Genomic DNA, 21,933 nt, shown 5'->3' with positions numbered 1-21,933 from the left:
GCAAAGTCTCCCGGGCACACGGCGATTGGTGGGCAGCAACTGGACCAGGGTGCTGTGGGCCAGCAGGCCCCCTGGGGTGACCAGGCCCAAGGGGAGGGTAGATGCCTGCCCCAATAGGGGCAGCAGGAGAGGGGCTGAGCCTGAGAGGCCCCCGCAAGCCCCGGGGCAGTGGGGTCATTCTCCTGTGAACAGATGGGCTGAGTCTCTGGGTCCAGGCGGGGTGGGCGGTGGGCTGGGCAGCACGGTGGCCGGGGGATGGGTCCTGCCCCCTAGCTTGCCAATAGAGGCAACTGCTCTCCAGCATATCTGCCCACCTCTGGGGCCGAGCCCGCCGGGAGCTCTGCTGGGCCCAGCCCTGCCCTGAACCCGGATCTGAACTGGGTGACTACAGGGACTGGGGCCCTCCCCACCCACCTGGTGCAAAGGGCTTCCTGCCCACCGCCCACGGTTGGATGAGGTAGGGATGAGCACAGGAAGGCCCGCAGGGCTTGGGAGGGGCTTCCCCAGGGGCCTCCCGGCCAACCAGCCAGAACACCAACATCCTATCCTTCCCCAGGCGGGCAGCGCACAGGGTTGTCACTTCCCATCTGTGTCTGCTCATGAGCCCATACCCACCCCTGCAACAGCCCTGGGCTGGCGCAGAGCCCAGCCAGAGAGAGGCCCCACTCTAAGAGGGCTGGGCTGGGGGTCTGGACCACCTGCTCCAAGGTGATAGTGGAACCAAGACAAGGCAGGCACCTGGGGCTCCGACAGGTACCCCTTTGGGGCCTCGAGTCCTGGGTAAACATTAATGAGGCTTGGTACATAGCAGGTCATGTGTGTGCCCAGCAGATCTTTGACCGGCCGTTGCTCCCGCCCTGTGTCTCCTCCCCGCAGGTGCCCCCTCACTACCCTCACAGGTAGGAGCTTCTAGAACCAGGTGGGGGCCTGGGGACGCCAAGACAAGGGCTGGGTGACCTCCTAGCCCAGGGCTTAGGCCCCTCCCTGAGCCTCCTGAGCGGAGGACGAAAGAGGAGGGAGGGTGACAGAAGGTTGCCCAGGACCTGGTCCCTGGGGCCTGGAAAGGAGTTGGGGCAGAAGACTAGACAGGGGGTCCAGACCCAGAGGGTTTAAAAGAGGAGCCTTGGGGGGCTTGGGAACACCCAAGCCCCTTGCCCTGCCCCCATCCCTGGGGGTGCGGCCCTTATCAAGCCGAGACGTCACCATTTGGTATCAAATGCCAAAGTCTAAGCTGGGACCATCTGCAGTGTCCCTGATGACACTTGATAGCAAGATCGCTGGGTTCCCTGCTCCCAGGCACTTCCGGCACCCGGCACCCTGTGCCCTGGGCCACCCACCAAGTCTTCTTCCAGCCAGGACCAGCGAGGGATCCGGGGAGCCGGGGCCCCCTCGACTCTGCCCCCGAAACTGGACTGGGCTCGCCTGACAACTGCTGGAGGTCACTGCAGCCACCCCCTGTAGCTGGAGGAAGTGGGAAGTCTCCAAGGCCAGCAGGGGTGCGGAGGGAGGACAGGTCCCAGGTCAGAGGACCCCAGCAGGACCTGGTGGGACAAGGGGAGGACACATGTCTGACCTGCCTTTCCCCCCCACCAGATCCAGGCCTGGGCCTGGGTCTGTCCCTGCCAGAAATCCATGCCGAATTCCCTCACGGGTGGCCAGGTCCCCCCCCCCACTCTGGACACAGTTGGCCTGGTGGACCGGAGTCTAGGAAATGCAGGTACCAGGAGTCCCAGGACGTCAGGCCTCAGCCTGCCTCTCTGACACCCAAGAGCCCGTTCTGTGTGAGTGGAGAGGGGGCTCCGGGAGCTCATCTCCCACCGAGTCCACGGGGCTCCTGACAGTTCTGGTCAGGGCCAGACAAGCTGGAGGCCCGCTTTCCTCTCTGCTTCCTGCTCCTGCTTCTTGCCCCAAACCCTGACACCATAGTCCCCTCCACACCCTCTTGCCCACCCCCGGCCCCTGGGAGTATCCTTGGCCCTGCTTCCCCTTGGCTCCTGCAGGGACCTCCGGTTCTGCCCCAGTCTTGGAAGAGGGGGAGGTGGACCCCTGGGCTCTCCCTCAGCTGAAGGACACTGGCCAGTCCTGGAAAGGTAGGTGCTGGGGAGCTGGCCAAATGGGGCTCTCCCTCCCCAGGGTCTGAGCGTGGAGAGGGTCTTTAGGGAGAGAGAGCAGGACAGAGGTTTGCCTCGACGGGCTGTATAGAAACCTACTGTGCAGGCCATCACCCCAGGGATGCTTCTCCCTCAGCTTGGCTGTCTGTCACGTCTGGAGATGAGAGTCACTCCCGCCCAGCCGGCCCCTCCTTCTCCCTCCTAATGACCGTTAGGTTTCTGGGAGGTCCCGGGGCAGTCGGTTTGGCCGTTGTGCAAAGGGACAGACCCTGCCTTGAGGGGCAAGGAGGCAGAACCAGGCTCTGCCCTGGAAGGAGACAGAGGAAGGGGAGAGGGAGGGGTGCCAGGGAGGGCAGGGCTGGGGAGGGGCCGGTTGAGGACAGTTTGTCCTCTGTCCTCAGAGCTCAGCGTGGCCGGAAGGGTGCTCCGCGTGGTCGTCGGCTTCCTCAAGGCTTGTGGGCTCCTGGGCAACCTTTATCTTTTCATCTGCTCCCTGGACATCCTCAGCTCAGCCTTCCAGCTGCTGAGCAGTGAGTGACTGGGGGTCTGGGGGTGGGGCGGGCAGCCAGTCGGGCACAGCCTCAGCGCACCTCTGTCTGGACACAGGCAAAATGGCCGGAGACATCTTTAAGGACAACGTGGTGCTGTCCAACCCCGTGGCAGGACTGGTCATTGGCGTGCTGGTCACAGTGCTGGTCCAGAGCTCGAGCACGTCCTCCTCCATCGTGGTCAGCATGGTGGCCTCCAAATGTGAGTGCCTCCCCCGCCCCCACCTCGGGCCGGTGGCGGGCGGGCAGAGTGCGGGAGGCTGACGCGGCCCCCCCACAGTGCTGACCGTCCAGGCATGCGTGCCCATCATCATGGGTGTCAACGTGGGCACGTCCATCACCAGCACCCTCGTCTCGATGGCACAGTCGGGGGACCGGGATGAGTTTCGGAGGTGAGTGGGGGGGGGGGACCAGGGGCTGCCGGCCAGGCCACGGCTGAGGCCACCGACCACTCTGCTCTGCGTGGCAGGGCCTTCGGAGGCTCGGCCGTCCACGGCATCTTCAACTGGCTCACGGTGCTGATCCTGCTGCCGCTGGAGAGCGCCACGGCCCTGCTGGAGAGGCTCAGCGGGCTGGCTCTGGGCGCAGGCGGCCTGCAGCCCGGGGGGCAGGCCCCCGACATCCTCAAGGTGCTAACAAAGCCTCTCACACACCTCATTGTGCAGGTGAGTGTGGCTGCGGCCTCGGGGTCCAGGCTGGGGGACGCGGTGCCCTGGCACCATCCTGGGTCCTCCCTGGGGGTGCACCGTGGGCTGGGCCAGGGGCGCCTGAGGCCCAAGAGAGCCCTGAAGGTCCAGCATGTGGTCACAGCTCCTCTGTCCCCCAGCTGGACACCGATATGATCACAAGCAGTGCCACAGGCAACGCCACCAATGGCAGCATCATCAAGCGATGGTGCGGTACCAGGGAGCTGACGGTGAGCACCTGGGACCCCAAACCCCTCCCTGCCGGTCATTTGGGGCCCCCGGCGCTGAGTCTGCCCTGCATCACCTCTCCAGATTTCAGGGAACAGCAGCGACTGTGGACCCACTGCCTCTGGCCCCTGTCCTGAGAGCAATAGCTCTGTGGTGGTGGAGCAGCTGCCCTGTGAGGCCCTCCACCCTGCCACTGCCCTGCGCGCCCTGCCCCCAGCCCTGTCCCTGCCCCAACACACCCCGCCCCCAGCCCCAGCTCCTCACCTCCAGCCCTGTCCCTGCCCCCAGCCTCAGGCCTCCAGCCCCCTCCCTGTCCCTGACTGCCCCTAAAGCTGGCCTAGGCTCAGGGACCCCCCGCCCTGACCCCAGGCCACCACCTGTTCGCGGGGACTGCGCTCACGGACCTGGCCGTGGGCTTCATCTTGCTGGCCGCCTCCCTGCTCCTGCTCTGCACCTGCCTCGTGCTCATCGTCAAGCTGCTTAACTCTGTGCTGCGCGGCCGCGTGGCCCAGGCTGTGAGGAAGGTCATCAACGCGGGTGCGGCCAGACTGGGGACATGGGGATGTGGGCGGGGTGGGGCGGGGAGGTCGGGCAGACAATGACACCCCCACCCCCCCCCGCAGACATCCCCTTCCCGTTCGGCTGGCTCAGCGGCTACCTGGCCATCCTCGTGGGCACCGGCCTGACCTTCGTGCTCCAGAGCAGCAGCGTCTTCACGGCAGCCATAGTACCACTCATGGGTGAGCGCAGGGGACAGGCCCGGGGCCCAGGGCCCCAGGGGTGAGCGCAGGGGACAGGCCCGGGACTTCTGGCTCCCCCAGGAGTTGGCGTGATCAGCCTGGAGCGGGCGTACCCTCTCCTCCTGGGCTCCAACATCGGCACGACCACCACAGCCCTGCTGGCCGCCCTGGCCAGCCCCGCAGACATGCTGCTCAGTGCCCTCCAGGTACCACCGTCCCTCGCCTCTCCCCAGCCCCCCAGCCCCTTCCACCCCGACCCCAGGCCTGGGGCTTCCCCTCGGGCTCAGTTCCCTCCTGTCCGGCCCTTCGGGCAGCTTGGCCCTGGCCCCGACTCTCCTGGGACCCGCCTCTGGCTGCCTGATCAGACCTGCTGCAGCCTCCTCGAACCCTAGGGACCCCGTGGACATCTCTTGGACCTCCAGCCCCGTTTCCTCCCCTGGGACCAGATCATTCCAAGGATCCTCTGGCCTTGGGCTGCTGTCTGCTCCTCGTTTCTGGCAGCCTCCATCCAAACTCGCTCGAGGAACCCTTGTCCTCCAGCTCCAGCCCTGGCTGCTGGCTCCGTTCCTACGAGGCATCCTGGTCCTGGGGGGGCTCAAGGCCCTCGAGTCCACCAACTCTGGGATGAACTCCCCCCACCCCAACAGCCATGTAAACCCAACAGGTCCCTACTGGGATGGCCTGCCATCTTCCGGCCGAAGTTCCGCCTCACCTGTGCTGGGGGCCCCAAGCTGCCCTTGCCCACGGCCACAGTTCTGCCTCCAGGACGCCTCCCTCTGGTCCCCTAGCCCTGTGCCCCACGCCCAGTCCTCTTAGCCCTGCTAATTCCCTCTCTAAGTTGCTCTTTTGGTGGTCTGCGGCCCTGGCTCGAGTTTCTGTCCTCCACAGCCTCTAGCTAGGTGCCCAGAGAGGGGCAGATCCTGCTGGGCTTCTACCCACAAGTCCTCCCTACCATTCTCCTGCATTTTTGCTTCTGCTCTGTCCACTCAGACCCTTTTGATGCAGGGCCCTGGTCCACCCCCTCCAGGAAGCCCTCTGGACTGCACCTTCCACACTGACTCCTCAAGGCCGGCAGCCCCTGGCAGGAGCTCTGTTCCCTGCATGCGTGGCCCTGCACCTCCTCCCCATAGGAGCCCGGCCAGAGCCCAGGGCTGGGTGGCCAAGCCCACTCATGGATAAGCAGGAGCGGGGGCACTAGGCAGGAGATGCAGGCAAGCTAAGCCGGCCCAGGGGAGGAGCAGACGCCGTCACTAGTGATGTGCTTCCCCCACTAAGAGGCTAGACTCGGCTCCCAAACGCTAGGTGTGCTGTGGGGAGTGGGGCGGAACCAGAAGGCATACCCATGTCTGGCGGGACTCTACCCTCTGAGGCGGCCCATCGAGGCCAACAAGCGGACCTCCAACAGGCTTCAGACTTAGCACCCTCTGGCTGGGGTGGGGGGGTGGGGAGGAGTAACAGGGGTCTTGGGTAGCCTCCAGAGGACCTGCGTGCCATGGGTCCCAGGCTCCTGAGCCCCGCCTGCGCTCTGGACCTCCAGGTGGCCCTCATCCACTTCTTCTTCAACCTGGCTGGCATCCTGCTGTGGTACGTGGTGCCCGTCCTGCGGCTGCCCATCCCGTTGGCCAAGCGCTTTGGGGACCTGACGGCCACCTACCGCTGGGTGGCCGTTGCCTACTTGCTCCTCAGCTTCCTGCTGCTGCCCCTGGCCGCCTTTGGGCTCTCCCTGGCAGGGAGCACGGTGCTGGCTGCCGTGGGGGGACCCCTGGTGGGGCTGGTGCTGCTCATCGTCCTGATCAATGTCCTGCAGCGGCACCGGCCCGCCTGGCTGCCCCGCCGCCTGCGCTCCTGGGCCTGGCTCCCACGCTGGCTCCGCTCCCTGGAGCCCTGGGACCGCCTGGTCAGCCGCTGCTGCCCCTGCAGGGTGTGCAGTCCAACCCCCGCCACTGCCAAGGAGGCCCACTGCTACGAGAACCCCGAGGTCCTGGCCTCCCAGCAGTTGTGAAGGGAGGGTGCCCTGGGGGTTCGAGGTAGCAGGCGACTTCGGAGTCACCTGGCTTGCCTTCCTTGCAAATAAACAAGGCTTTGACCAGGTGCGAGTGGTCTTCCCTCTCCTGCCTGCAGAGGGCCCCTGACCAGCCTCTGAACCGGAGGTGGACAAGTGCCTGCTGTTCCCCCCACACCCCCCGCCCCCCGGGGAACACTTGGGGCCCGCCGCAAGCCCCGGTGGTGTGGGCACACAGCTAAGCCTGGAGTCCCAGACTGTCATTCTGTTTTCTCTCCTGAGCCTCTGGGGACAGAAGGTGCCAAGCAGCAGCCAGTCCGGTGCGTGAAGATATCCCTCAGGAAGAATCTGTGGTCGGACGCGGCCGGGATCCTTCTGCCCAGCCGCAGGAGACGCACCTTCGGAGCCACGTGGTGCTGGTAGTCCCTCTGGGGGCCAGCCTCACGGGTCCCACAGCTGCCCCAGGGGTGAGGGGATGAGTGAAGACCAGGCGGCCCCAGGCTCCCCCACCGTACTGCCCTCCCGCCATGGGCAGGGCACAGGGCGAGTCCGGGGAGATGCCGCTGGAGGGCTGCCACAGGCCCAGCAGAGCGGGTTCTCAGTGCCCCCCACCCGCAGCAGGATCCACCAGGAACTGGGTCCTGCGCAGCCCTGGAGCTGCCCCCACCCAGGTCCCAGGCCACCATGCCCTCTAAACCCTTCGGCCGTGAGGCAGGAGGAGGTCAGGTGAGGGACGGCGAGCCCGAGTGCTGTCTCCCCACCTGACGTGATGTCCCCCACGGCGACTCCTACCTATTCCCTGCCCCTCCCTGTACTGGTAAGGCTTATCTGCCGGCCGGTGAGGAAGCTCCCGGAAGTGGTCTGGGTGTACCCCCATCCCAGCACAGGCCTTCCCACAACACGCCTCCCCCAGAATAACACAAGGAGAGACGCTTCTCCAGTAGGATTAAGTCTATGGCCCAGAACCCCAGAACGCCGGCAGTGAGCAGCACACCCCCACAGACCAGAGGTGGAGGGGACCCTGAGCCCGGGTTCAGCTGGCCCCAGTTCTTAGTATGCTGCTGTGGGCAGTCACCTTCTCCTCGTCCAGAGAACGCTGTCCTGATGGAGGGGCACCTCCTCCCCAGCCCTCCAGGTTTGCCCACCCAGACCCAGTGTGGGGGGAGGAGGCCTAGGGAGCCCTAAGGCCAATGCTTGTCCACGGTCCTGTCTTCATTCCCCTCAGAACTCCCAGCCCTCAGTCCCCTCAGACCCCCTATGTCCCCCAGGCCCTCTCAGTCCACTCACTTTCCATGTTCCCTGTCCTCTCCCAGCAATTTTCCAGGGCTCCTAAGTGTGGGGTTCCCTGCCCGACTACCAAGGGAGTCAGCTACCTGTTTGGGGCTCATAGGAGCAAGACCCAGGGGCAGGCTCATACACTCCAGCTTGCAAGCCCCCCCACCCCGCCCCGCAAACCGACTTCTACGACCTCAGGACATTCCCTGGGGTGGAGCAGGGGGGACACATCAGCCTCCTAGTCCCACGGATGGAAGTTCCCTGAAGTGGGGCTGGGCCTGGCTAGTTCCTTGGGGAGACCGGTGGGGAGCTTTCCCTCCCTACAGCGGGGACACAGAGGGAGGGGAAGAAAGTACCCCATGCACCCCTCCTTCCGGGGCGGGTGAGGCCGGCCACAAAGGCTGACTGCCGGTCCTTTGAGGCCGAGAATGACTGTCTGCCGGCTGCCCCTGCCTGGCGGTAAGGCACCCTCCCGCTGGGACCATGGCCACCAGTAAACAGAGCCTGCATTTGTGGAAGCCACAACAGCTGCAGGCTGGGGCGGGAGGGCCAGGTGCCCAGCACTCCCACGGCTCCACCTTGGGCTTCTCTGCATGTCTGGCCCTTTCTGCCCTGCATCCCTCCTGGTCACAGACCCTCACTGGGCCCAGGTCACTGGGGCTGGCCCTCCTGCCCTATGCAGTTCCAGCTCCCACACTGTGGCAGGAGCACCCCGGCTCAGGGTGGGGGTCTGCAGGGCCTTCCCACACCAGCCCTGTGCATCCACAGCCACTGTGCTCCTTGGGCTCATGCCTGAGGGCCCCAGGGAGACTTCTTAGTTCTTGTTCTCGGGGTCCAGGTCCCTGAGGCCATGGGAGGGTCAAGGTGGACAACCTGGAGTCTCAGAGCTCTTGGGCTCACACCTGGGCAGAAAGTGGGGACCTGCGGCCACACAGCCTGGGGTAGTGGGTGAACAGAGAAGCCTTCCACGAACACCTCATTGACGCACTGGGGAAACATGGAGCTTCTCCTGCTCACCCCACTGATCTGTGATTTACGACCGCCGCAGAGCGGAGCCCTGCCCTGCCGGGGGCTGCTTGGCCCGCTCAGCCACTTTGCGGGTGCGGGGAGGAAACCATCCTAGGATGCTTGTGCACCTGCCGGCCGGGGAAGACCCCACCTTCCCGCACAGGTGTGGGCGGGAGGGGGCCGGCCCCCTAAGGCCCTGCTGGCCGGCGGGCACCGGCCGGTGCTGACTCACCGCGGGGGCCAGCACTGCAGTCCCGGAGCCGCGCGGCAGACCCCTCTCCCGGGGACGCACGCCCGGTGCACCGACTCCGTCCCGACCCTGCGCTGGGCCGGTAACGCGCCTTCAGACCGCGCTGCGCGCTCCCGCCGCAGCACGGAGGGGAGGGCAGGACCCGAAGAGGGCACCCAGGCACTGCCCCCACCACCCCCGGGGCAAGAAGCTGAGAAAACTGGACTCCGCTGAGATCGCAGTGGCCGCAGCAAGGGACGTCGCTCCCGGCAGGCGCAAAGGCGTGTCAGAAACGCACGGGGCAGGCTCGGAAGCGGCGGACTGGACGTGCGGCCGCAGGCCGCGGAGCCGCGTCCCCTCCCAGGCCGCGCTCGCATCAGCGAAAAGGGCATTTGTCGGCGCAGGGCGGCCGCGGGGCAGGCACAGGGGCCGGAGGCCGGGGGGCGCGTCCCCACGCGGCTCGGGGCGCTCCCGGGGCCGGGGCACCAGGCGACCGGCGCGCGGCCAGCGCCGTCGCCACAACAAGTGCGCGGCTGCCGGGAGGCCCCCGCCCCTCCCCGCCCTCCCGGGGCCCCGGGGGCAGCGGCCCCACGTGCTCCCTCACCTGACCGCCCCCGCGGCTGGCGGGCGTGCGGACCGAGGGGGCAGCAGGGCACCCCCACCCCCCCGCCCGCCCCCTCCTCCGCGCCGAGCCCCCGCGGGGTGGGCCAGACCCCTCGTTCCGTGCCCTCGGGACCCGAGCAGCCACCCCGGGGAAGGCGCTCGGCGGGCCGGGACTGCCGTCTCCAGCTTGCGTGCGCGCCCCGGCCCGCCTGCATTTGTCAGGGCGCAGACCCCGAGCCGCGCACCCCCCGCCCCTAGGCCCGCCCCCCCCACCTCCCCGGGAGGCCCACTCCGCCCCGCCCGCGAGCGTCCCCGCGGCACTGCGGCGGTTACCAGGACGCCGGCCCTCGGTCGGCGTGCTCTCCGGAGCCAGCCAATGAAAGCGCAAATCAATCATTTGAAACAGCCAATGGACAGAGCGCTGCAGCGCGAGGAAGAGGGTTTTGATAGGGAGAGCGGAGGCCGAAGCGGACCAATAAGAAGCGAACGGCGTTGGGAAGGTGGGCGTTAGGCGGCAGGATTGACGGGAAACTCAACCCATCAGACCAGGACGCTTGCCAGCCTCGTCCCGGCAGCCCAATAGAAGGCCGGCGGGGGCGGGCGCTGCGCATATATAAGCGTTGGCGGAGCGTCGGTTGTAGCACTCTGCGCGCCCGTTCCTCGGCTCTCTCGTCCGTCCTTCCGCCCGCGCCGCCGCCGCCATGAGGGAGATCGTGCACCTGCAGGCCGGCCAGTGCGGCAACCAGATCGGCGCCAAGGTGGGCAGCGGGGCGCCGGGGGCCTGGCGCGACTGTCCCGGGCGGGTGGGCGGGCGGCAGGAAAGATGGCGGCAGCGGGCGGGCGGGCGGGCGGGCGGCCACCCGCATTGCGGCCCGGCGCGGGGTCGGGGCGGGAGCGGCGGCGCGGGCCCCCGGGACGGACCTGCCCTGGCCGCGGCGCGGCGGCGGCGGCGGCGGCGGCGTGGGGGGAGGGGAGGGCCGCGCCCATCCGGGGCGGGGCCGGCTGGGGCCCCGCCGGCGTGACTCAGCCCCGGCCCGGCCCGCCCGCGTCCCTCGCAGTTCTGGGAGGTGATCAGCGACGAGCACGGCATCGATCCCACCGGCACTTACCATGGCGACAGCGACCTGCAGCTGGAGCGGATCAACGTGTACTACAACGAGGCCACCGGTGAGCCACCACGCCCCTTCCCCGCGCCTTCCTGCCAGCCGCGGCCCCGGCCCCGCTGACGTCCGCTCCCCCCTTCCCCCCCCGCCCCAGGCGGCAAGTACGTGCCCCGCGCTGTGCTCGTGGACCTGGAGCCGGGCACCATGGACTCCGTGCGCTCGGGACCCTTCGGGCAAATCTTCAGGCCAGACAACTTCGTTTTCGGTGAGCCTCGGGGTGGGGACTGGGCGCTGCCCGACAGCCGCGCGACCCAGAGGTCAAGGGGTGCCCAAGGTCAGCGCCGTCAGCAGCGCAGAGCTGTGGTGCTGATCCACTCTGCCCTCCCCAGGCAGAAGCTCACGCCCCTGGACACCACCGCTCCCTGGAGCGGCTCAGTCTCCTAAAGCCGCTTTGGGAGGGAGGCCCAGCTGTCCCCCAGCGGGGCCCAGCCGGCGCGCGTCGGCTGCTGCAGACACGGAGGCGGCGGCAGAGGGAAGCTGTGCTTGCCGCTCCTCTGTCCTTGAGAATTGGCAGGGCTGCTTTTGGGGGGGCCGTCTTGCTTGACCCCTAGCTTAAGTTTCAGAGGGGCGGGTTACCGCTTCATCCGCGTGGGGGGCCCCTCGGTCTGCCCGCAGCCTGAGCTCTGTGTCTCCCCTCGAGCTACGTTACTTGGGCTTTTGGCACGGGTGGCCAGTGGTGGCCGCGTGCCCAGCAGAGAGTGACTGGCTGCCCTCTTCCAGGTCAGAGCGGTGCTGGGAACAACTGGGCCAAGGGGCACTACACGGAAGGCGCGGAGCTGGTCGACTCGGTGTTGGATGTTGTGAGGAAGGAAGCTGAGAGCTGTGACTGCCTGCAGGGCTTCCAGCTGACCCACTCCCTGGGTGGGGGGACTGGGTCTGGGATGGGTACCCTCCTCATCAGCAAGATCCGGGAGGAGTACCCGGACAGGATCATGAACACGTTCAGTGTGGTGCCCTCGCCCAAGGTGTCGGACACGGTGGTGGAGCCTTACAATGCCACCCTCTCGGTCCACCAACTTGTAGAAAACACAGATGAAACCTACTGCATTGATAACGAGGCCCTGTATGACATCTGCTTCCGCACCCTCAAACTGACCACACCCACCTACGGGGACCTCAACCACCTGGTGTCGGCCACCATGAGCGGGGTCACCACCTGCCTGCGCTTCCCCGGCCAGCTGAATGCTGACCTGCGCAAGCTGGCCGTGAACATGGTGCCCTTCCCCCGCTTGCACTTCTTCATGCCGGGCTTCGCGCCGCTCACCAGCCGCGGCAGCCAGCAGTACCGGGCCCTGACGGTGCCTGAGCTCACCCAGCAAATGTTCGATGCCAAGAATATGATGGCCGCCTGCGACCCCCGCCACGGCCGCTACCTGACCGTGGCCGCAGTATTCAGGGGCCGCATGTCCATGAAGGAGGTGGACGAGCAGATGCTGAACGTCCAAAACAAGAACAGCAGCTACTTCGTGGAGTGGATCCCCAACAACGTGAAGACCGCCGTGTGCGACATCCCGCCCCGGGGGCTCAAGATGTCTGCCACCTTCATCGGCAACAGCACGGCCATCCAGGAGCTGTTCAAGCGCATCTCGGAGCAGTTCACGGCCATGTTCCGGCGCAAGGCCTTCCTGCACTGGTACACGGGCGAGGGCATGGACGAGATGGAGTTCACCGAGGCCGAGAGCAACATGAACGACCTGGTGTCCGAGTACCAGCAGTACCAGGACGCCACGGCCGAGGAGGAGGGCGAGTTCGAGGAGGAGGCGGAGGAGGAGGTGGCCTAGAGCTGTTACCTGGTGAAGCGCGTGGAAGCGGTGTGAACGCTTTATTCACTCACAACCTGTTCTCTGTGTGCACTTGCTCTCCTTCCTGTCTTGACGTCACATTGCTGTCCAGACGCCGCCATTAAAGCATTTTCATAGTGTCTGGTGTCGCCTCTCCAGTTCCTTCCGATAGGCCTTGCGGGTGCTATTGCCGAACGTCCGCGCGTAGTTGTCCTGCATGGCTGCGGGGGCGAGGCTGCCGCTGAGCCCCAGGCCTTGCCTTGCACCCGGGCTCCAGCTGCCCTGGGCACTTGCCTCCTGCCCACCCGGCCTGTGCACACTGAACCTCTGGAGGGCCAGCGTGGTCTGGACACAGCTGGCCTCTGTGTGCCTGTGGCTTTTGGGTTCAGGGAGAGGTGAGCCCCTCCTACACCGGGGAATGAGAGGATGGGTGGGAACCCTGGGGCCATATAGCTAGCTGGCCCTGTGCCAGTGGTACAGCAAGGGCAGCGGGGAGCCCTGGTCTTCCAGCTCGTCCCTAGAGCGGCCTGGTCACTGCAACCTTGCTGAGGAGGTAGGGGAGGAGCCCACTGCGCACTCACATGGTATGAAGCTCATGTAGAAAGGCATCAGGCCCTGGCTGCCGTAGATGGTGTTGCCAGGCCAGTGTGTTTTGGGCAGCCGCTCCCCCAGGGCACAGATGGGGTTTCTGAATAGGAACTGCAGAAACAGGCAGCTGCTGACACGACGGCCTTATCTGGCTCATAACCAGTAAGCAAGCTCACGGGCGCAGGAGGTGGGGGGCTGTGGGGCTGGGTTCTTACTGCTCAGGGGCCCCTTGTGTCTCAAGCGTAGACGCACGTGCGGAGGAGGCAGATGCAGAGGAGAAGCAGCCTCCTCCCCGGGGCCCCTAAGGGGGGCTGCCCTTCACAGCCCCCTCCAGGGAAGACAGGTGAGCCTTGGCCCTGCTCCTGCCTACCCTGAGGACTGGGTGGCACCGTGTGGGCCGGGCTGGGCACTGGGGAACGGGCTGGGAGTGGCGGCCTCCTACCTGGTTCTTGCTGAACTCATCCATGGCCTGTGCGACACCGTCACGGTAGTTCACCCCCATCACCCAGGCAAACCGGGGGACAAAGCCAGCATAACCTAGGGGAGGGGGTGGTCAGGGTGCTGCCCGGTCTCCCGCCTGCCTTCCCTGAGGCACACCCACCTGCTCCCACGTGTGCCAGGGACGCCTGTCGGGGCTCCTTCCCTTCCCTAAACGTCATCAGTGGCCGGTTGGGGCCAGGCGGCCACGCGTGGCCAGGGGCTTCCGGCCCTGTTAAGGAACTGTTCTCAGGGCTGGGGTAGACCCCCAGGCAGTTCTCACTCGCCCTCACTCTCCTGGTGCCTGGGCCTCTGGAGTCGGAGTGCTTGGGAAGCGGGGAGCAGTGAGCCTTCTCATACCCAGTTCCCGGGCACGGACCTGAGATGGCTTTGCGTTGGATCAGGTTGGGGTGGTCGAGCTGCGGCAGCCTGTGGAACCTGCCCACGTCTAGGGTCTCCTGCTGCTGAGCAGGGGGTGGGGATTCATCCCTCCTGCAGTGGTACAGCTGGGGCCAGAGGGGAGCCAGTCACTGCCTCAGCCCCCAGCTGGGACTGGCTGAATGAGGCTCGGTCCCGCGCTGTTCCCAGTTACCTGGTCCTGTCCAGGGGCCCCGAGGACGGGGGTGGTGGTCTTCCAGGCCTCCTCTCCATATGCCAGCCGCAGGCCTGGGTGTCCGAGGTCTCTGGAGCCCCCCTTCCTGCCCGGCGGGCATGGGGGGTAGGGGGCATAGGGCATGAAGCCCGCAGGCAGCAGGACCTGCCTGGATATGCTCTCTATGCCCTGCGGCCCCTTCTGGGCGTTCCCCTCCTGGGGTGGGAACTGGCCCAGAATCTCAAAGTTCTTGTAGGGCTTCAGACCTGTGCGGACAGGGTGGGTGTGAGTGACAAGAGGCAGGAGGCCGAGCCTGGGGCCAGCAGGACTGGTGGGCGGGCAGCTCACCAGTGTAGTGGGGGACATAGGGCTCAGTCAGGTCCCGGCAGGGTATCCAAGGTGGCTTGGGCTTGCTGAAGTCCTCGATGAACTTGGGCTTGGATATGGGGGACAGCACGGAGCAGGGGCTCTTCTGCACGCTGGGGTCTGTGAGCAGCTGTGCTGTGGTGCGCCCATAGGTGTTCCCCACCTGATAGCGCAGCTGCGGATAGAACCCCGCGTAGCTGCAGAGGGAAGAGGAGGGGGAGGCAGGCCCCCGTGCGCAGGGTGTGGAGCCGGCCTCCAGCCAAGCGCAGAGCCGCCTGACCAGGTAAACCGCGCAATGGCAGTCCCAGGAGCACCGGCCTTCTGAGGCTCCTGAGGCACGGACAGGTGGCATAGACCAAGCACCAAGAGCAGGCGGGGCCCGCAGGTGAGATGCACTGTGCTCCTCGCCATCAGGTCGCTATCTACCCTCTGCCTGGCCCTCCTCAGGCCAGGAGCTTAAGAAGGAGGGAACAGGGAACTCCGCCCCCTCAACGCATTCCCAGGGAAGTGACAGGGTCCAGGCCTGGACCGAGGCACAGCCCAGTCTACACAAGGTGGTCCCACTGGGGAAGTGTTGCAGGGATTCGGCAGAGACTTTTGCCCAGGACTTGAGAGGCAGGCAGGAGGGCTGCTGGGAGGAGGTGACCGTTGAGATGAGTATCATTTAAAGATACAAGAGGAAGTAACGTGGGGATCGTTGTGCAGGACCCAAAGCGGATGAGCCCTTGGGGCCGGTATGATCACCCCAGTAGAGCGAATGGTTTTGAAAAAACTGCCAGAGTGAACGCAGAATTGCTAGTCTGAGAGCTGAGCAGGGCTAGGGCCCAGAGGGTGAGAGCCCGTCCTTTGTCGCCTGGCCCAGCGTTTCCCCTAGAACCACTGAGAAAAGTAGGGCCTTCCTTCCCAGGGAGCCGCTTGCACGGAGCAGCACACGTGATACGCCGTGGGGGGCTCCCTTTTTGTTTCCCCGTTAGGGCCCCTAGTCGGGTGGCCTGGCGTCCCGCCACTCAGCTTGCTCCGGAGGTCTGTGTCTCTAAGACACGCAGCACTCCAGGCGTATCCAGGGTGGATGCAGCCGCCTCTGCCAGCTGTTGGGCCGTCCCTGGTGTCCCACTCTTCACAGGCATGTGGGACATCTGGTGGGGCTCTCAGGACAGGGCCAGCAGGGAGGGAGGCGGGGGCCTCTCCCGGGCCCTCGGGCCTCATCCCCTCTCCCCAGACACTGGCTCTGGTGCTTTCCTCCCAGGTGGCCTTGAGCCTTGTGGCCCCAGCCCCACTCCCCTGCCCTCCACAGACCCCCCGTCTCCTCCAGCACTCACCCAGGGATGTAGTGCGGTTCTGGCGTGAAGAGGTTGTGTTTCGGAGTAGCTGTCATCTTGCCTCAACAGCGCCTTTGGCTCCTGCCCCTTTCCTCGACTGACCCCCTTTCCTCAGAGAAGGGAAACCTGTTGCCTGGAAACCATTGTGAAGGGGCCTGCCATTGTTGGGTCCTACCTGTCCAGGACTGTTCCTTAACCCTGTGAGTGCTCCCGTGTTACTGGTGGAACTCCGAGGCCCAGACAGGCCACAGGCTGGGAGGGTCAGCCTCAGGACCCGGGGAGCTCAGAGAACTGGGGACAGCCCTGCCGGGAAGGGACTGGGCCTGGACTCTTGCTACCCGCTCCCAAGCGCGCTCCTCAGATCAGACGCCCTGGAAAGCTTCTTGGGCATGGTGGGAGACCTCAGGGCAGGTGTCTGTGCCTCAGGGCTCTTGGAACTCTGTTCTGGAGTCTTTCCCCTGGAAGTGGGTCCTTTTTTCCACCCTAAATGATAACTGATTTTATTTTTTTGTATAGGGATGTGTTCTTAACTATAAAAACAACGGAAAGTATCAAAGGAAAAGGCAAGTAGATTCTAGTATGTGTCAGAAAACACAAAAAACTGCGAAAAAGCGGACTACAAGTGCGGTGCGGAAAAAAAGATTTCAACAGGTTTAGGCCGAGATCTGCTATCAGTGTAAAAACCTCACAAAAACAAGAGAAATCAGCACTGGGGTAGGAACACGGAATGTGGACAACTTAATGAAAGAACCCACAGTCAGGAAACAGACCAAGGTCGAACCTCACACCAGCGCTGATAGCAGGGGCGCGTGATGCTCCCTCCAGCATGGCCACGGGCGCTGTCCGGAAAGCAGCGAGGGGCTACGGGTCAAGTCCTTACCGAAAGTTACCTACTTGGATGGGCCGCTTTTGCTCACAGGAACCTGTCCACAGGAACCCACGGACAGGTGGCTGAGGACGTCTGTGTGAGGTCAGCCATCAGCGTATCTCAAATGTCCAATGAAAGCGGCTTTGTGGCGAAAGCTGCCCCTGCAGAACACCGTGCACCAAGGGAGGGGCCCGGAGCACAGGCCGTGAGCCCCACGTTTCCTGCAGGTAGTTTCTGTCCCGCTCCTTCCATCTCCCCGGAGCGCCTCCCGAGGCCAGCAGGGTCGGTGCTGGCTGGGAGAGATCTGCAGAGACTCGGTGGGGGTAGGTCTGGACGACGAGCTGCTCTTGACTAGGCCCTGCTGGCATGGACTAGGTCAAGACCAGGCCTAGGGCTAGCAGGCTAGTCAGTTGTAAAGGGCACAGCAAGGGCCCCGGAGCTCGAGCGGGCCCTCTCTCCCATGGGCTCGCTGTTCCTTCCCGCCGCAGCCTGGGCAGCCCCGATCATCTCGGACACCTTCCAGCCTCTGTGCAACTAAGCAGAAGATAGGCCCCCACACCTCGGCCCAACCTGGGCCACCAGGAAGCTCCAGTCCCCAGACTGCCTCTATGGTCAGCAGGGTCCACCTAGACCCTCCTTCCGCTGCTCTGCTTTTCTGAGGGCTGGGTTTCCAGCAGGAGCTCCTCCTCCAGGGGGTTTTCCTGGGTCCCTCCACCCTCCCCTCCTCATCCAGCTCAGTCCTGTGTAGAGGCGCCGGTCCTCCCAGAAGCCCTGCTAAAGTGGACTCCGGTCGCTCAAGAGACCCCAGATTCTAGGGAAGGAGGGGGTTGGGGTAACGAAGGGGAGAAGAGTGGGAAGGAGGCCAAGCCAGAAGTCACTGGGGCAGACTAGGGGTCCCCTGGGCTGAGGCTGACTCCAGAGTGATCCACCTGGCCGGGCAGGGGAGGGGTCTCTGTGAGGGGCCCACAGTAGCAGCCTCTCCAGGACTGGGCAATGTTCCTTCCCAAGGGAGTTCCTGGCCACGGAGGCAGGGGTTGCCCATGGCTGGCTAATGAGGTCACGGAGCTCGGAGGCGTCCCTGCAGAAGAGAGCCAGATACTTTGACAATGAATTTTGACCAGAAAGCTGTGAAATTCCTGGCGAATTTTTACATCAGTGGAGGCCAGCACTGGACTCATGGTTCCCTGAGGCAGAGGCCACTTGTGCCAGCCCGGTAACTTCTCCGGGAGCTGGGTGTGCCGGGGGAGCCACCCGGGCGGGACGGCCCTTGGGCTGGGTGGACAGCGCTCCCCCCTCTCCCTTGTAGGCCCAAGGCTACCGTGTTCTTGTGGGGCCCCCAGCCAGGGGCCCCCGGGGAGATGTGGCCCCCGGGAGTGCAGGAGCTCCAGGCTGGCCTCAGGACGGAACCGGGCTTCCTGCAGGAGCACCCGCCTATCTGCGCCCAGAACCGGAGGGAGCTGTGTGAGCAAGGGTCCTGGCTACCCCCACCTCAGTCCGGTCTGGGGAGGCGGGCAGGGCTAGGGAGGCGCCCGCTGAGTCCCCAGGCCCGGAGTTTGCTTCCTGCCAGGGCTGGAACGACGCCCACCCATCGTGACCGACCTGCAGACCCCCGGCCCCGCCAAGTACCCGGTGCCGGACGCTTCCGTGCGCGAGTCCTCCCCGCATCCCCACTTCAGCATCGGCCGCAGACTCCGCACCCGCGGTGCGTGTCCCCTCCCCACCGCCCGCCCCGCCCCGCCCCCTCCACCGCCCCCTCCACCGCCCCCTCCACCGCCCCGCCCCACCGCCCGCCCCTGCCCCCGGAAGCGGGGCTCGGGCCGCCGGCCTTCCCCGCCCCACAACCGCGCTGCCGCTGCTGCAGAGGGCGGTGGCCGCAGGGCGTGGCAGACCTTGTGGTTCCAGAGCGAAAGCCCCTTCACGCAGAAGGCCGACTTTAACCAAGAGCAAAAGGTGGAGGGCCCGCCCGGCTACTCCTGCGGGGGCGGGCCGGGGAGGGGCGGGGCCTGCGGGCGGGCTGGAGGGGGCGGGGTCTGCGGGGGCGGGCTCGGGAAGGGGCGGGGCTGTGGGGCGGCCGGGCGGAGGGGGCGGGGCCTGCGGGCGGGCTGGAGGGGGCGGGGTCTGCGGGGTGCGGTCGTGCGGAGGGGGCGGGGCCTTCGGGGGCGGGCTCGGGACGGGGCGGGGCTGCGGGGCGGCCGGGCGGAGGGGGCGGGGCCTGCTGGAGGGGCCGGGAAGGGGCGGGGCCCGCGGGAGCAGCCGCAGCCTCTTTCCCCCGCAGTGGCCGTCACCCGCGGACTACCAGCCACTCAGCCCGCCTGCCTTCCCGGCTTTCAGCTGTGGGGTCCGCCGCCCCTCTTCCAAGACAGTTGAGGCCCCCGCCCGCCCTGGGCTGCCGCGGGCCGGGGGTGCGGGTCACCGTCCCCAGCCCCAGCTTCAGGGCCCTCCACAGGCCCCGCGGGACAAGAAGCTTCCCGGCCCTACCACCTACGACATCTTTCCTGGGTGCCGCCTGCAGAACCCGCGCCCGCCCGCCTTCTCCATGAGCCGCTCACCGGCCTTCGCCTCCTGGCTCAGTTCCTGTGAGGAGACCTCCGAGAGAGGAGGCCTGGCCGGGGCAGGGCTGGGGACAGCCTGCGGGGAGCTGCGAGCTGCGCGGCCCCTGGCGCTCTAGCCTAGTGGGCTCCACCTTCTCCCCGCAGCCCGCAGTCCCGGCCCAGCTGCCCACCACGTGGAGGGTTGCTCTAACTCGCGCTTCCCCGCTGCGCCGGGAGTGGTGATTCAGGGTGTCCGAAGACCCAAGCGCCATGACACGGGACCCTTCTGCACTGTGTAGCGCCGCCTCTGCATTGCCGGCCACCCGCTTATTCACAGAACCCTGGTTTCCTTGGGGGCCTTCCCAGGCCTGCCTGGAACTAAGGGCCTCCCCCTCGGCCTTTTGACTCTGTGGGTGTCTCTGACCCACCCTCCTGGCTGACCAACCCCTCTGTGAGCTGTGGACATTGAGGACAGTCCAGCCCAAAGCCCATCTATCCCCCCCCCCCCCCCCCCCACAGAGATGCTGAAGGTTCTTCCCGACTCTGCTGTGTGCTTGACTGGTGAGCTGTCCCACAGATGTGGCCTGCTGCTGACCTGTCATGTTTGGTTTTCCTTGCCCAGGGGTCTCCCTCTGCTTCCCCTTTGGTGCCCTCTTCTCTAGGGCGGGTAGGGTGGCAGCCTGGGGCTTCCTGGCTGGGGACTGCACGGGAGGGGACCCAGTGGGCAATACAAGACACCTCCACCCAGGTGTGCTACTCAAGGGACTGGCCAAGCTGCCAGTGTACCCAAGGATCAGTTGTCATCTTGAGGTGAGGTCGGCCTGCCCCATGACCAGGGATGGTGCAGAGGACCAGCTGGTTCTCCACTTCTTCGGCTCCTGCCCAAAGACCCTGTGAAGTTGCCCAGGGCTGTGTAGGCCATACCACAGCCAGCAGACTTCCTGGGCCTTCACTTGTTAGGGTCCTGCCTCTGCCCACAGGAGCAGCCTACCTTTCTACCAAGGGGTTGTCGCCAAGATTGCCTCCCTTAAGGGCCTCACCTGCAGCTGGGGCGGCTCCTATCCCTGCACCCTCCAGGGTTCCTTCCTGTGCCACCCATGTGATGGGCCAGAGCCTGACCCCTTCAAAAAGGCACTGCAACAGTTGATGCTGTGGTGTGGACATCATTCCATCCAACACAGAGGCCAAAGCCAGGGGGTCTGAGTGCAATTTACCTGTCACCTCCTCTAGAGCTCAATTTCGGACGTTGAGCTGCAGCATCCCTGGGAATTAGAGCAGTGGCATGGCAGATGGCCATCCTTAGGCCTGGGGCTGACCAGCTCAGCCTGCAGGCAACAGAGGCAGAGCCATAGAAGGCCTGGCCTTGGGAGCTTGATTCAGGGGAAAGAGGGTGGAAAGCAACCCCCAGGGCTCAAAGTCAGGAGTGGGACCAGCAGGAAGGAGCACTGCCCTCCAGCTGGGCTGAAGAGGGAGGGCTTCCTGGAGGAGGTAGCAGGGGAAGTGACTTTTAAAGATGACCAGGAGTTTGCTGGCAGTAGGAAGGGGATTTCTAGCAGGAAGAACCTCAGAAGACAAAAAGGGAGAGGGGTGATGTTTGGTGTGGCCAAACCCGGGAGGACACAGGGCTGTTTGGGGGGAGCGGGGAGCTGGTGGGCTGAGAGGCCGCAGAGTGCTGAATGCTGGGTCCAGGGGCTTGAACACGTAGCAGAGAGGAGCCCAAGGAGAGTGCCCATCAGGCGGTGCCCACTCACGATGCCCAGCTTCTTGCATTGCAAGGGACAAGGGACACCATAAAACCTGAGCCTTGAATTCGCAGTGTGTCAGGATGGACGAGTCAGCCCGAGGGCCACCCGCCTTGGGTTAGCCTTGGGCTTGGATATTCACTGTGATGAGTGAGACACCTGTCCTTGTCCCGATCTCACGCTGTCCCCCAGGTCTCCAGTGGGTCTCCGCTCGGCGCCTCCGGAAGCACGCGGTCTTCGCGACAACCTTGCGCCGCAGCCTCTTCCCCGTCTCTGCTGGGCAAGGAGGAAGCCAAGTTCCAGGGACGCAGGGGTCGCGCGCCCAGTGCGGCCCGTGGCCGGGGGCAGCGAGGGCGGACGCGCCTCCTGAAGCCAAAATACGGTCCGCGTCGAAAGGCTGATCTCACAGGCCGCTCGCGGGGCTTTTCAGGATTAAAGCCCACGGGGTCAAAACCCCAGTTCCGACCCCGCCGGCAGCCCCCTTCCCGGGTCCCCCGCCCCGGCGCCCCGCAGCGCGCCGCCGTGCCCCCCGAGGACCCTGAGCCCGAGGATGAGGTCACGCGCAGCGCACGCTCGCGGCCCGGCGGGAGACCCGCGGCGAAGGGCCGCGGCTGGGAGCCTCTCCGGGCGGCGGGCCGCGGCGCAGGGGGCGGGGCGCTCGCTCCCAGGAACCTCTGCGCGCCGCCGGCGGCGTTTCCGGGGGACCGTTTGGCCGGCGGACGCGGCCTCGCAGGACGGAAGTGGGCGGCCACGGCTCCGGCGGAGCCGCGCTGCCGGCGGGACCTGGCGGAGCTGGAGGGCGCCGGGGAGCGGAGCGCGGGCGGCCCCCGAGGCCCGAGCGAGCGGACGCCGGGGGCGCCTGCGGCGGGCGCGGCGGCGCCGGGGGAGCGCGGCGGGGATGGGGCGCCGGGCCGCGCGGGGGCCGCGGCCTCGGCCATGTTCGCGGGGCTGCAGGACCTGGGCGTGGCCAACGGCGAGGACCTGAAGGAGACGCTGACCAACTGCACGGAGCCGCTCAAGGCCATCGAGCAGTTCCAGGTGCGGCGGCCGGGCTGCGGGGGGCTGCGGGGGGCTGC

At 66.0% G+C, this 21,933-nt stretch overlaps 5 protein-coding genes across 13 annotated transcripts in view; 4 read left to right on the top strand and 1 right to left on the bottom strand.

Annotated features, from left to right (window-relative positions):
• Positions 1-830: 830 nt before the first annotated feature.
• SLC34A3 (solute carrier family 34 member 3) lies at positions 831-6,404 on the top strand. Of its 7 annotated transcripts, none has more exons than XM_059410208.1 (14): positions 831-899; positions 1,353-1,438; positions 1,594-1,717; positions 2,001-2,090; positions 2,513-2,641; positions 2,718-2,861; positions 2,940-3,051; positions 3,129-3,324; positions 3,486-3,575; positions 3,658-3,745; positions 3,943-4,110; positions 4,197-4,313; positions 4,395-4,519; positions 5,851-6,404. In XM_059410208.1, exons 3-14 carry the CDS (start codon positions 1,633-1,635, stop codon positions 6,313-6,315), a joined length of 1,809 nt encoding a protein of 602 aa, XP_059266191.1. In that variant the 5' UTR covers positions 831-899; positions 1,353-1,438; positions 1,594-1,632; the 3' UTR covers positions 6,316-6,404. The 7 variants fall into 7 exon arrangements, with proteins under 7 accessions (XP_059266191.1, XP_059266193.1, XP_059266195.1 ...); XM_059410210.1 differs by having other exon boundaries at positions 1,353-1,486; XM_059410212.1 differs by lacking the exon at positions 1,353-1,438 and having other exon boundaries at positions 854-899.
• A 3,648-nt stretch (positions 6,405-10,052) lies between these two features.
• On the top strand, positions 10,053-12,514 carry TUBB4B (tubulin beta 4B class IVb). Its single transcript, XM_059410213.1, has 4 exons — positions 10,053-10,188; positions 10,489-10,597; positions 10,688-10,798; positions 11,314-12,514. The coding sequence occupies exons 1-4, from the start codon at positions 10,132-10,134 to the stop codon at positions 12,372-12,374; spliced, it is 1,338 nt and encodes a 445-aa protein (XP_059266196.1). The 5' UTR covers positions 10,053-10,131; the 3' UTR covers positions 12,375-12,514.
• CIMIP2A (ciliary microtubule inner protein 2A) lies at positions 12,505-18,297 on the bottom strand. 3 transcript variants are annotated; one of them, XM_059410215.1, is made up of 8 exons: positions 18,211-18,297; positions 15,717-17,662; positions 14,380-14,594; positions 14,032-14,297; positions 13,819-13,945; positions 13,405-13,499; positions 12,956-13,073; positions 12,505-12,595 (listed from the first exon to the last, which is right to left on the bottom strand). In XM_059410215.1, the coding sequence occupies exons 2-8, from the start codon at positions 15,770-15,772 to the stop codon at positions 12,507-12,509; spliced, it is 966 nt and encodes a 321-aa protein (XP_059266198.1). In that variant the 5' UTR covers positions 15,773-17,662; positions 18,211-18,297; the 3' UTR covers positions 12,505-12,506. The 3 variants fall into 3 exon arrangements, with proteins under 3 accessions (XP_059266198.1, XP_059266199.1, XP_059266197.1); XM_059410216.1 differs by having other exon boundaries at positions 18,184-18,291; XM_059410214.1 differs by lacking the exons at positions 15,717-17,662; positions 18,211-18,297 and having other exon boundaries at positions 14,380-15,700.
• On the top strand, positions 17,683-19,659 carry STPG3 (sperm-tail PG-rich repeat containing 3). Its single transcript, XM_059410217.1, has 6 exons — positions 17,683-17,797; positions 17,891-18,045; positions 18,152-18,286; positions 18,446-18,534; positions 18,860-19,160; positions 19,281-19,659. Exons 1-6 carry the CDS (start codon positions 17,691-17,693, stop codon positions 19,412-19,414), a joined length of 921 nt encoding a protein of 306 aa, XP_059266200.1. The 5' UTR covers positions 17,683-17,690; the 3' UTR covers positions 19,415-19,659.
• Positions 19,660-21,722: 2,063 nt separating this feature from the next.
• The window catches only part of NELFB (negative elongation factor complex member B), a 15,643-nt gene continuing 15,432 nt past the window's right edge, over positions 21,723-21,933 (top strand). Inside the window, exon 1 of the mRNA XM_059410204.1 lies at positions 21,723-21,895. Coding sequence (XP_059266187.1) covers positions 21,794-21,895 — 102 coding nt within the window. The 5' untranslated portion in view covers positions 21,723-21,793. The remainder of the gene's footprint in view (positions 21,896-21,933) is intronic.

This window comes from Mustela nigripes, chromosome 9 (assembly GCF_022355385.1).
Source record: "Mustela nigripes isolate SB6536 chromosome 9, MUSNIG.SB6536, whole genome shotgun sequence".
NCBI lineage: Eukaryota > Metazoa > Chordata > Mammalia > Carnivora > Mustelidae > Mustela > Mustela nigripes.
The sequence above is the reverse complement of the archived record's forward strand: the minus strand, read 5'-3'. Positions and strand labels throughout refer to the sequence as shown.

Coding starts and splice junctions, on each gene's coding strand:
- SLC34A3 (XM_059410208.1), top strand. CDS start 1,633: ATGCCGAATTCCCTCACGGGTGGCCAGGTCCCCCCCCCCACTCTGGAC. Junction 2,862..2,939: donor CAGCATGGTGGCCTCCAAAT/GTGAGTGCCTCC, acceptor GCCCCCCCACAG/TGCTGACCGTCCAGGCATGC. Junction 4,111..4,196: donor GAGGAAGGTCATCAACGCGG/GTGCGGCCAGAC, acceptor CCCCCCCCGCAG/ACATCCCCTTCCCGTTCGGC.
- CIMIP2A (XM_059410214.1), bottom strand. CDS start 14,749: ATGCCACCTGTCCGTGCCTCAGGAGCCTCAGAAGGCCGGTGCTCCTGG. Junction 13,946..14,031: donor GGGCCCCTGGACAGGACCAG/GTAACTGGGAAC, acceptor CTCTGGCCCCAG/CTGTACCACTGCAGGAGGGA. Junction 13,500..13,818: donor CCAACGCAAAGCCATCTCAG/GTCCGTGCCCGG, acceptor CCCCTCCCCTAG/GTTATGCTGGCTTTGTCCCC.
- TUBB4B (XM_059410213.1), top strand. CDS start 10,132: ATGAGGGAGATCGTGCACCTGCAGGCCGGCCAGTGCGGCAACCAGATC. Junction 10,598..10,687: donor GTACTACAACGAGGCCACCG/GTGAGCCACCAC, acceptor CCCCCGCCCCAG/GCGGCAAGTACGTGCCCCGC. Junction 10,799..11,313: donor GCCAGACAACTTCGTTTTCG/GTGAGCCTCGGG, acceptor GCCCTCTTCCAG/GTCAGAGCGGTGCTGGGAAC.
- STPG3 (XM_059410217.1), top strand. CDS start 17,691: ATGAATTTTGACCAGAAAGCTGTGAAATTCCTGGCGAATTTTTACATC. Junction 17,798..17,890: donor AGGCCACTTGTGCCAGCCCG/GTAACTTCTCCG, acceptor TCTCCCTTGTAG/GCCCAAGGCTACCGTGTTCT. Junction 18,287..18,445: donor CCGCAGACTCCGCACCCGCG/GTGCGTGTCCCC, acceptor CCGCTGCTGCAG/AGGGCGGTGGCCGCAGGGCG.